Source organism: Xenia sp. Carnegie-2017, unplaced genomic scaffold (assembly GCF_021976095.1).
Source record: "Xenia sp. Carnegie-2017 unplaced genomic scaffold, XeniaSp_v1 HiC_scaffold_23, whole genome shotgun sequence".
In the NCBI taxonomy this organism is placed as follows: domain Eukaryota; kingdom Metazoa; phylum Cnidaria; class Anthozoa; order Malacalcyonacea; family Xeniidae; genus Xenia; species Xenia sp. Carnegie-2017.
In genome coordinates this window covers 9,635,196-9,647,152 of record NW_025813486.1, presented here as the reverse complement: position 1 = coordinate 9,647,152, position 11,957 = coordinate 9,635,196, and the positions used below count along the sequence as shown (strand labels likewise).

The window sequence follows — 11,957 nt, the reverse complement described above, 5'->3', positions numbered from 1 at the left end:
CTTCGATTACAAATTTCAACATTAATCAGCTTTTTGCTTGTTTATTTTGTTTGCCAACCACTTTTTATCACATGATTTAGCTAGCCAATAGCATTTCTTTAATCCTATAGACACGTAAGCGTGTATTAGCAAACAAGACCACAGAATAGATACAGTTGTATCTATTCTGTGACAAGACTTTTCAAATTTCAGTGTTCAAAGCAAGTGTTGAGAGACAAAGAAAATTTTTTTGATTTTATTATATAGATCACATTTAACCGTTGTCTAAACATTATAAGTACAAAAGAACATAGCTAATTACTAACTGGCAGAGTTCATGCAACGGCTTTCGAACATTACAAACAAAAAAACCCACACTGTATGTATGTATTTATGTATTTATTGATATTATTATTTTTGTACTGTTATAAATTTGAATTTTACTCTATCCATAAAGATATTGAGCACCATTTATCTTATGTACTTTTTATTTAATTTTATGTTTTATATGTATTAATGTAGATATATTCCTCATAATTCATAAATAAAAAATCGTTAGACCGGTAGGAGTGGCGGACGGTACGTACAGTCGCTCGCGCTTAACAACACCTTTGTATAAAGATTTTTGTTTTCATCCTAACTCACAATATTTTTGCTGCATGGCTTATTACGTAAACGATGACAATCGTGGCTACGAAAGGTCAAGATTTGAGACTTCTGTAGACGAAAACTTTCTTTGTTCCATTTGTCTAAATGTTGTAAAAGATGCAAGAATTTGTCGCAATAATGATCATATATTTTGCTGTTACTGTATCGAAGAACATTTAAGAGTAAATTCACCTAACTGTCCTGAATGTCAAGAAGAATTAACCCAAGCTACACTACGGCAGGCGAGAATTATAAATAATTTTTTGTCGAAGTTGAAGATCAATTGCAACTACGTTAGTCGAGGTTGTCTTGAATTTATTAACGTTGAAGATCTTCAAAGACATGTGGAGAACTGTGGCTTTGCCCCAACGTTTTGTTCCAATGAAGGATGTGGTCTGGAGATAAATAAACGGGACAAGATTTATCATGAAATTGAAGTTTGTGAAAAGAGAAAAGTTGGTAATTGTGATGAACGTATAGATGTCGCTATTTTACAACAAAGTGTAAAAGATCTTGACAGTAAAGTTGAAAAATGTCTTCATAAAATGCAAGCACATATTGAAATTAATAAAACATTAACTGAGGTACATCGAAAAATCGATGAAAAATTGACCATTCAATTTGCAAAAATCCAGAAGGAAATCATGGAATCAATAAAGGAAATGAGAGACTATCAACAGAATCTTGCTTCAATGGCTCAAAACTCTGACAAAGTAAACGATGACAAAGCACAGATAGTGGAGGAGATGAATTCAGCACACCAAACTTCTGTAACATTAACATCACCAACTCAAGGTATAATGACATCTCCTACTGCTCAGAATATTTTGGTTGCAGGTGGTCATTCGAGTGGTGGTATAGGTATTTCAAGTGCAAGTGTGGAAATATTTTCATGGGAAGAAGAGGATTGGTTTAAAATATCATTGTTGAATAAATTTCATGCAATTCCTTCATCATTTATTCAGAAAGATCAGTTGTTCATTATTGGAGGATATGATCCCTGTAAAAAATGTCCACAGACAGGTCGTAATTGTCCTTCTTCCAAACTAAATCCTGGTCCTTACATAGTAAGTGTTCTGAATTTAAACAAGTTGCCTATGACATGGGAAGAATTGTCTGTGTTTCCTTATCAATGCATGGGGCATAAAAATATTGTTTGTCAACAACAAGTTCTAAGTATTGGCGGTGCTAATTTTTATATCGCAGGCAATCATCTTGAGAACAAAATATCAAATAAGATTTGTAAATTACAGTTTAACACTAGCAATAAATCTTGTGTTGTAAGAGAGTTATGTTTCATGCCTGAGCCTCGAGAATCTCATGGTTGTGAGGTTTTTGATGATATAGTTCTGATTATTGGTGGAAAAACAGTGGATGATAAATTATTGGACAGTGTGTTGGCATTTGATTCACAGACAAACAGTTGCAAGGAAATGCCTCCATTACCCCATCCACTGACACAAATGGCTACAGTTAAATGGAGAGATCAAGTCGTAATTCTTGGTGGTGTATCCACCTACCCTAACAAAATGTTGAACACTATGAGAAGTGTTATTTTGTATGATTCTAAGACAGGCAAGATCACTAAATTACCATCCATGTTGAACAAGAGGTCTTCTTGCTGTGCAGTCATTACCGAAGATATTATAGTTGTCATGGGAGGACGGTCTGATCATGGTACCCTTCATTCTGTGGAGTATTTTAAAATGGGAAGTAGTTCTGCATGGAATTACTTTCCTTCCATGAATCAACTTAGACAAGATTTTGTAGCAGAGGTTTTACCATTTAGGGGAATGCATGTCGAAAAATAATGTAACTTAGTGAAAAAAACTTACAATTGATGCCAATGTGCATGGATGCAATCATCCAAGGTGGACAAAAACAAACAGTCTCCTGTAAAATGTGCATGTTCACTTAATGATATTGATCAGTTTACATGTTTTTGGCCAGCACTGGTCTGCTTTCAAGTTCTCCCAAAGGTATCCTTGGCTTCTATAAGCCTGTATAGTAAATATCTTTTATAAATAGTCTTTCAAAAACACCAGTGTTGATTAATGTACGTAATGCTCGAAAAAAAACGTGGTTTTACTACTTTATGATGCTAGAGAAATCAATCGGAAAAAGATAGACAATAACCATGTTATTTTAAGTTTTTAAAACGCCATTATTTAAGCATCAAGTCACAGTTACCCATATGTTCGCACTACGTACCTATTTTGGCCCATGAAAATGTTTTTATGGGTAGCCTCTGCGCATGCGTGGCTAACCACTATGTGAGAGTCGAAAAGTGTCCGCACCACTGATATGTATATTACACCACTGATATGTATATTACACTGGATAACGCATCCTCATGTGTAAAATTTAGTAAGATAATTGAAGCCGGGTATCGGTCCCACTGATTATGACCTTCGTGGGGGGTATCGGTCCCACTTTATTATACTTTTGTATTATAAAATCACAGTTTTTGCGTTTTTATTCGTTTTACAAACTTTTGATTCGAGCAAAATTTTTGTTAAAGAGACCTGCAAAGATTTTTATTCCTAAAAAGTTTGTTTTCTTGGTTTATAATGGCAGAAAATTGAGATGATACAGGTCGACCTGCATTGTTTTGAAACAAACTGAAGATTATATGATGCTGCTGCTTCTTAAAAAATGTAGAAATATTACAGAATCCTACTACTGCTACCAAAATTTCATTTGCAATGACGTTTATGGTAGATTGCGACAAATTTACTTATTTAACAACACTTTGTTATTCACATCGCTGATATAATAATTTCAAATTACGTCTTTATTATATCAGTGAAGAAACAAAACAAATCGGCATAGAAATAATTTTGATGAACAATAGTAAATTGAAAACGGTATCATCAAACTCTACGAGATGTACATCATCAATATATGCGAATTAAAGTACCTCTGTTGTCATTAAGCGAAGCGAAGTTTTCAACCAGTTCCTACGTGAACAACTTCACTATCGATGAATATGTTGAGGACATGAATACCTTTGTTCTCACTTTGTTGTAAAGTTGTAATTTAAGTATTTATCTTCTAAAAATGCCTCGCACGGCTGAAATTGTCCTCGTCATCTTCAACTTTCAAATTTCAATACAACTTGCAGAGGCATAGCTAGAGGGGGGCGCCGGTGTACATATGTCCCCGGGCGCCAAAATGAAGCTTACAAAATTTTTACAACAAGGGTAAAAAACCGGTCACAAGCAAGATCGCAACAGCGGCTGTGGCAGACGCAGTGAACTCGACATTTAAATTACTGGAATGATAACCGAAGCCAAAAATTGAAGCCAAAAAAATATTTGTCGTCATCATTCGTTAATAAGAAATCAGTTGATGATCAGACCATAACTTGTTGCACGGATTGGAGAAACTTTGTCTTCCCATGTGATGTGGTATCTTTGCATTTATCAAATGTAAATTACGTTTTGGTCGATTTTTCATGTTCTCTGCTAAGGAAACGTTTAAATGACACTTGATCTAAAAGATCGTCCGAAGTTTCTTCCTCCTCAGCCATGTTTTCATCCAGCTCATCACACGCGCCAAGGCTGATTTCAGGATTCCTCTTCGTTGGCAACTGCTTCTCTGTGGACATCCAGGTTTCCATGGGAACCGAATCACCACGCCCTATATCATTGCGCAATTTTTCAAGTTGTTCATTCTTTGACTTTTCCATCGAGTCTTTTTTTTCTTTTTTTAGTCTCTCATACTCTAAAATATTTACAAAAAAATGGCGTGGTTTAGAGCACCTTAGAACGAGATAGGTCTTTACACTGCATAAACGTATAAGATATTGGATAATGTGTGTTATTTTAGGTAGTGATGAACGAACAAACAGAGAACAAGAACAGTCTTTAGCCTATCTAAAATATATAAAAAATAAAATAACGTGTGTCAGTGTAGGTAGTTATGAATGAACAACAGAGAACAAGAACAGTCTTAACACTCTGAAATATACAAGAAATAAGATAAAATCAGTTAATAAAGATTTGTAAGGTCTGAGAAAGTCTTGTCATGTCAAATTACCAAGTTTATAATCTGTTTTGTATTCAACAACAGCTTCGCGAACAGCTTTGAAAAAATCATCAACACCAGCACCGGTCATTGACGAGACACCAACACTTCGTAATCCTACGTAGAACTCGTCCAAAACAAGACTGAGTGAACTGGATAAACTGGAAATGTACGAAGTCTCTTGGGAAAGGGCTTCTTGAAACGCAGTGAAATCACTCATCCATTCTTGAGCAAATTTATGATCAACGATATCTGTCTAGAAATTTAAAAACGGCCATTTTGTTTGGTAATAAACAAGCAAATGTGACCGGGGGTGTAGGAAAAAACATAAAAGTGTTTGTGTGTGTGTGTGCGTGTGGGGGTATGTTAGAAATTATGAGTACCAATGTAGAACATTATTAAACGCAATATTGAATTTTAGCAACGATACTTGACCAATCGCGCATATAACAAACTAATGAAATAAAAGAATTGTAAAAGGTTCCTGCGTGATTCTTTAGAAATCAACTCGGCTGCATTGTAGATACACATGTTTTATGGTCAAAATAGACTATTAGTAAACACTCTCTTTATAATTTTGCTATTTTAATGCTAAATGGGGAGGGGGGACTGACTCTTCTAAGAAAAGTGGAGGGAGGCTTAGCCTCCTCCTGCACCCTCGCTTCCGACGCCCTTGAATGTGACAACCTCCTATGAGCAAGGGCCAGGACAAAGAATAGCGCTGTAACATGAGTTAGTGACTTCTTTAAGATTAATAAAAAATGTGGGAACATTTTTGTCTAGAAAATGAAACTACGTTGTCTTTCATAATAAACTTTTTTTAACCAGTTTGAATTAATCCCTTTTGCCTTAAAGAAAATTTTAAAATAATCGCCAAACGCTATAAGTCGAGACAAATGCACACAACAAATCCTAGCAAGAACATACGACGATTTTGAATGAAGCAATCAAAGGACATGATAAGAAAACACCTGTAACAATTTTGCCTAACCCACAATTCGATTTTTCTGTTAAATCGCATCTCAATGAAGCTAGAGAGTAGATCCGTTACTTACATTTTAAGAAATTTTTTTTACCTTATTCAAGACAACAATAAAAGGAAGTTTAGTGCGATACATGATGCTACAAGCATAAAGCATGTTGGACATGAAGGTAACGGGGTTTACACATCGTGACGTATCCATGACGTAGGCAACCACAGTGGGGAATGACGAGGCGAGGGACTCAGTGATGATAGCTCCAGATGCTGACCACGTAAAAACCTCGATTTGACCAGGAGTATCGAAGAAGACATGTCTGAATATTAAAAAATTAAAGCCAGTCAGTGAAAATGTCCAAAGTTATTCAGTGGCTACAATAGACAGGGGTGACCAAAGAACTCCTTAACATACGGGCTAAGGTCATTAATAGGGAGGATGTGTGGGTGTAATTATCTACTGGCGTAGTCAGGCAGAAAATTAAGTCCTGCTATGCTAAATTCTATGTGTCCATCTCTAATCACTGTAAAAACAAAAGATTTCTCAACAAATAATAACACGTAGCACGCCCAAAACTTGCCGGCTGGCTACGTTACTGTGCACTACGTTTTCGTGGCCTAACCCTAACCCTAACCCTAATCCTAACCCTAATCCTAACCCTAATCCTAACTAATCAACAGTAGAGACGCAAGCCAGAGCTGCACTAGTATATACGTACTTTGAATCAATAAAGTTGATGAAAACGATTTTTATCCAATGTTTAGAAAATGAAAAAGATAATCTGTTTGCTGGAATGTAGACATTTGAATACCGTAAAGTTCCATATTATTTTTCTCTTTCATTTCCCAAAGACTTATGCAGTAAACTTTCTTCAACTTTGGGGAGGGACAAGAGATTCTTCAGTTGCGGCTTTGCCTAGTATGTGATCTATTTGGTATTTTACGGTCTTACCTGAACTTGGATTTCAACCAATCAGAATAGTTACTACATGCATGCTACTTTACAATATGAAATGCATAAAAATGTATCTCACTTGAACTCCGAAGATCTTTTCTCAATATAATCAATTACTTGTCCAAATCGTATGGCAAACATATTCAATGACGTCATTATCCCACCATTAGGACCCATTCCATACTGCTTCATCACTTCTTTGTATTTTATTGTATCACGAATATCAATATTGGTGGGATATGAAACTTCATAGACAGCTGGATCAAGATTCACAACATATGGTGGTTCTTTTCTTGCGTGAAGGTGAGCGTTGATTCTCTGTCAATTGGAAATCATATAAAACATATTTATATGAAAATAAACACAAAAAGATCCTTTGTGTGGAGCATTTTAAGACTTTTAAATGCATTTCTAAGCCCTAACCTAAACACATATCCTGTTATTACAAAACAAGAAGCTTGGGTACTCAGTGGTTTACATTAGGGGTAAGGGAGAGATGGGGGTGGTTAGACAGCTTTGGTTAATATGTATGAAAGATAAGTTGAGAAACTGATAGAAGACTACAAAACTTGCTCCTAAAATTTAGAACACTCCCCACCATTTTTAAGACCTGTGCCTGGGCTTGCGCTATACAAGTCTTGCTATGAATATAATTGATGACTGCCTGGGATTAACATGTCAGCATTAACATTTCAGCATTAACATGTGCCCATTAAAATGTCATTAACATTAAGATGTCAGCATTAATTTCTGTCTGTCCCAGATTCTCTACAAGTATGAAATCAACTAAAACATCTTTGACAAATTTCCCTTTGTTTGGAACACTTGAAGAATTTTAAATGGCTTTGCATGCCCAATATCCTCTACTGACTAAGCAACCTGGTACATTTGCTCTACAATGGAAAAGCCAGGTTACAATAAGATTATTTATGTGCAGCCCAGTACTATATGTTTAATTAGATTTCTCAATGGCCTGTGTTACCCAAGTCAACATTGCTATTGGTCAGAAAATGCTATTGACTACAAGCTACTGTAATAATTACAAGTGTAGTTGTGGCCTTACAGTTTGTTCTCTACTCTATGGAGTGAGACACATGGACATAGGATACCTGTTGCACAATTATTACATTCATTTTATCAAATAATTAGCTTCCAATATCTGTACATGCTTAAGCATTAGCTAATTGACCATGAGAAACTTTACGTTAAAATTGTCCAGATAACAGGTAAATTCAACATACAGGTTCACTAGGTAATGGCCAAGAAGTGAATTCTTGAAAATTATTGTATCTAAACTCACACGTCTGACTTATGTTATCATTATACCTTATGAAATTAGAACATTAAGTGAGGGGGTGAATATTCGTATAATCAACTCTGCTTGACTGATATGGTTTGTTAGTGATTATAATTTCAAAAGAAATTTGCAGAGTACAGCTGAATATATAAATATTCACCTCCCTCCCTCCCACTTAACATTCTAGTTTCACCCATGCATTATAAATGCACCTGTAAATTGTTCGTGAGACATAAATTTATGAGACAATTTTCTGATTGTGTAATAAAGAACATTTAAAAGTGCTGTAAATAAGATCTTCAGTTGAATTGAGTTTACTCCTTTCTACTCAACTGAAAACTTTGCATATAATGTAATTATCATAACTATAATATCACAATGCATAATAGCTGCTAAGGCAGAGTGGAGCAGCATTCCCCATCATGAAGTAAAAGTTGGACAGAAATAATAGAAAGTTGGAAAATTCAGGCCAGAAATTGCCAAACGTACGTAAAAGCTAGGTGGGTAATTTAAAGCTTTTTGGCTATGAGTTTAACTGACAAATTTTTGTTTTTCTGTGCACTTATGCCCAGCACAGTGTAGAAAGGACCAAGTTGATAGCCATATTGACAACCTACGCTGGCTACGCGCACTACCTGGACCGCTACACGGCTACACATAACACATGTATGCAACGGCAAGTAAATGCAACAAATATGCAATGCAAACAAGTGTAAACATGCAAACAAGTATCTTTCTCAACTACATTACGTATTCTTCAAATAAATAAGAACTTTTTTAAAAAATTAACCTGTACAAATGTACTTTTACCAGAGCCAGCCATTCCTAGCGTAATAATGCAAACAGGTTTTTCACTTGGTTCTTTGACGTTTGGATATTCACATTCTGCCATCTTGTTTATAGAACAACCGCGCGCTTGCAGACGGCAGAAGATTGGTGAAGAGATCGAAAATATTGTATGACTATTTGTGTATTTGTTTATTTTTATATTTAATAACCAGAAGAACTTGAGAAATTTCATTGGTCGAGAGCTATGATCTATAAGTAGACAGACGCACGCAAAAACGTCACAGAAAATTTCTTGTTTTTAAATGACAAACGAGCGGCGAATTTATTTGAATATTTACCTGAATTTATCCCTGAATGGGCAAATAGTGAAATTAAGATTGCCTAGTTGAGTGGAAGGACAGTGAGTGGAACGTTTACAAATAGATTTATATGATATGCTTATTAAGATGAGAAATTAAAAACAGGATTAAAGTGTTTCACTGCAAACATTACTCGCAATAAGCTCAGCCAAGTTGCTGTTAACATGTCTAATTGTATGTTGAAATAAGTGAGTTCTTCAATGAGACAGTTAAGTTGTGGAAGAGGAAAATTGTTATTGCAATTTGGTGTTGCCATAAAAAGTGATAAATCTGAGGGTCGATTGTAGATATTGAAACATGGCATGAAGAACGCATATTATGTTAACCAACAGTGCAACAGTTCGGAGTGAAAGGTCAACAAATACAAACGAGATGTCTGGGTCTTGGATAGTGATATCGTTCTATGTCTTTAACCTTTGTGGAATTCTTATTTATACCAGTAGATTACTAAATTAATGTACGATTGATAATGATTAGCAAATAGCAATATACTTCATTACTTCTTAAAAGACCATCATTACGTATGGTAGTTGAATATTGTTATCAAAAATCTAGCAAATTTGGTCATAATATTGCCAAGAAAATTCTTTCTTGCGGTGAAATGGATACCTAAATAGCGAAATTTAATCACCAGAGAAGTGAAATTGGAGTGACAAAACTATTCTATTTTACGCTCGCTCACCCTTTACTATCCAGCTAATGTAACTTTTATGATAAATATCTGTTTATAAGGTTCTTCTTTTTTTCCACATTACATTACTTTCACTGCATGGCTTACTGCGTGAAAGATAATAATCGTGGCTACGAAAGGTCAAGATTTGAGAGCAGTGTGGACGAAAATTTTCTTTGTTCCATTTGTCTAAATGTTGTAAAAGATGGACGAATTTGTCGGAACAATGATCATATATTTTGCTGTTACTGTATCGAAGAGCATTTACGAATAAATTCACCTAACTGTCCTGAATGTCAAGAAGAATTAACCCAAGCTACACTACGGCAGGCGAGAATTATAAATAATTTTTTGTCGAAGTTGAAGATCAATTGCGACTACGTTAGTCGAGGTTGTGTTGAATTTATAAACGTTGAAAATCTTCAAAAGCATGTGGAGAATTGTGGCTTTGCTCCTGTTTTTTGCTCCAATGAAGGTTGTGGTCAAGAGATAAATAAACAAGACAAGATTATTCATGAAACTGAGATATGCAAATACAGAAAAAATTGTTTTAATGAGCGTAAAGATGTCGCTATACTACAACAAAGTATAAAAGATCTTGACAGTAAAGTTGAAAAATGTCTTCGAAAAATGCAAACACAAATGAACGAAGCATTAACAGAGATACATCGAAAAATTGATGAAAAATTGACCAGTCAATTTGTAAAAATCCAGAAAGAAATGATGGTATCAATGAAGGAAATAAAAGATTTTCAACAAAATCTTGCTACAATGGTTGAAAACTCTGAAAAAATAAATGATGACAAAGCACAGATGTTGGAGGAGATGAATTCAACACATCAATCTGCTGTAGCAGTAACATCACCAACTAAAGAAATAGTTAGCACACCTACTACTCACGATATTTTAGTTGCTGGTGGTAACCACAGGTGTAATCAATATTTTGGCTCAATCGAAAAGGTGGAAATATTTTCATGGGAAGAAGAGGATTGGTTTAACGTATCACCAATGAAAATAGTTCGTGCAAATGCTTCATCATGTATTCAGAAAGATCAGTTGTTCATTATTGGAGGAGATGATCCTTTACAAAAAAGATTTGGGCGCTCTGATTCCAAATTAGATCGGGCTCCTCACTTTGTAAGTATATTGAATTTAAACGAGTTGCCTCTGACTTGGGCAGGATTGTCTTTGTTTCCTTATCGATGCACAGGGCATAAAAATATTGTCTGTCGGCAGCAAGTTCTACATATTGGAGGTGTTCAATTTCCTAATACTGATAATCACAATGAGAAAGAAATATCAGATAAGATTTGTAAATTACAGCTTAACCCCAGCACATCTCGCGTTGTAAGAGAGTTATGTTTCATGCCCGAGCCTCGAGAATCTCATGGTTGTGAGGTTTTCGAGGATATAGTTTTGATAATTGGTGGGAAAACAGATGGCGATAAATTATTGGACAGTGTGTTGGCATTTGATTCACAGACAAACAGATGCAAGGAAATGCCTCCATTACCCCATCCGCTTACACAAATGGCTACAGTTAAATGGAGAGATCAAGTTGTTATTCTTGGTGGTGTATCCACCTACCCTAACAAAAAGTTGAACACTATGAGAAGTGTTATTATGTATGACTCTAAAACAGGCAAGATCACCAAATTACCATCTATGTTAAACAAGAGATCTTCTTGCTGTGCAGTCATCACAGGAGATATAATTGTTGTTATGGGAGGACGGTCTGATAATGGCATCCTCCATTCGGCAGAGCATTTTAAAATGGGAAGTAGTTCTTCATGGGATTATTTTCCTTCCATGAATTTTTGTAGATCAGAATTTGTAGCTGAAGTTTTGCCATTCAAGGGAATGCATATTGAACAGTAATGTAACTTGGACAATATCATAAACGAACTTTACAATTCATGCCAATGTGCAGGCAGAAATATAAACATTAATTATGTTAATTTAAAAATGACGAATTTATCTTTGAATATTGTTTTTAAAAAGGCCATTACATAAAGCATCTAAACTGCGTAAGTCATGGCTACCCACATGTACGCATTTGTGCCTATTTTGACAAAATTTTAAGATGTTTTACAATTAATATTTGTTTTGTCAACCACTGGAATAAACATTGCATTGACGCAAAAGGAGTCTCATTTGCGTCATGGAAAGTTAATTGTAGGGAGCAGAGTAATGGAGATATCAAAATGTTTACGGAAGTAATATCATAATCGAATACTTTTTGAGCTTTATGGACT

General features: G+C 35.2%; 3 protein-coding genes across 3 annotated transcripts; 2 read left to right on the top strand and 1 right to left on the bottom strand.

Moving 5' to 3' along the window:
• The first annotated feature begins 109 nt into the window (after window positions 1–109).
• Window positions 110–3,013, top strand: LOC124448438. The gene has a single exon (XM_046999453.1). The coding sequence runs from the start codon at window positions 639–641 to the stop codon at window positions 2,436–2,438; it is 1,800 nt and encodes a 599-aa protein (XP_046855409.1). The 5' UTR covers window positions 110–638; the 3' UTR covers window positions 2,439–3,013.
• A 308-nt stretch (window positions 3,014–3,321) lies between these two features.
• Window positions 3,322–8,825, bottom strand: LOC124448440 (GPN-loop GTPase 1-like). The gene is made up of 5 exons (XM_046999455.1): window positions 8,675–8,825; window positions 6,667–6,905; window positions 5,733–5,952; window positions 4,669–4,912; window positions 3,322–4,353 (listed from the first exon to the last, which is right to left on the bottom strand). The coding sequence occupies exons 1-5, from the start codon at window positions 8,774–8,776 to the stop codon at window positions 4,064–4,066; spliced, it is 1,095 nt and encodes a 364-aa protein (XP_046855411.1). The 5' UTR covers window positions 8,777–8,825; the 3' UTR covers window positions 3,322–4,063.
• A 907-nt stretch (window positions 8,826–9,732) lies between these two features.
• On the top strand, window positions 9,733–11,679 carry LOC124448345. The gene has a single exon (XM_046999356.1). It carries the CDS (start codon window positions 9,802–9,804, stop codon window positions 11,578–11,580), a length of 1,779 nt encoding a protein of 592 aa, XP_046855312.1. The 5' UTR covers window positions 9,733–9,801; the 3' UTR covers window positions 11,581–11,679.
• Window positions 11,680–11,957: the final 278 nt, after the last annotated feature.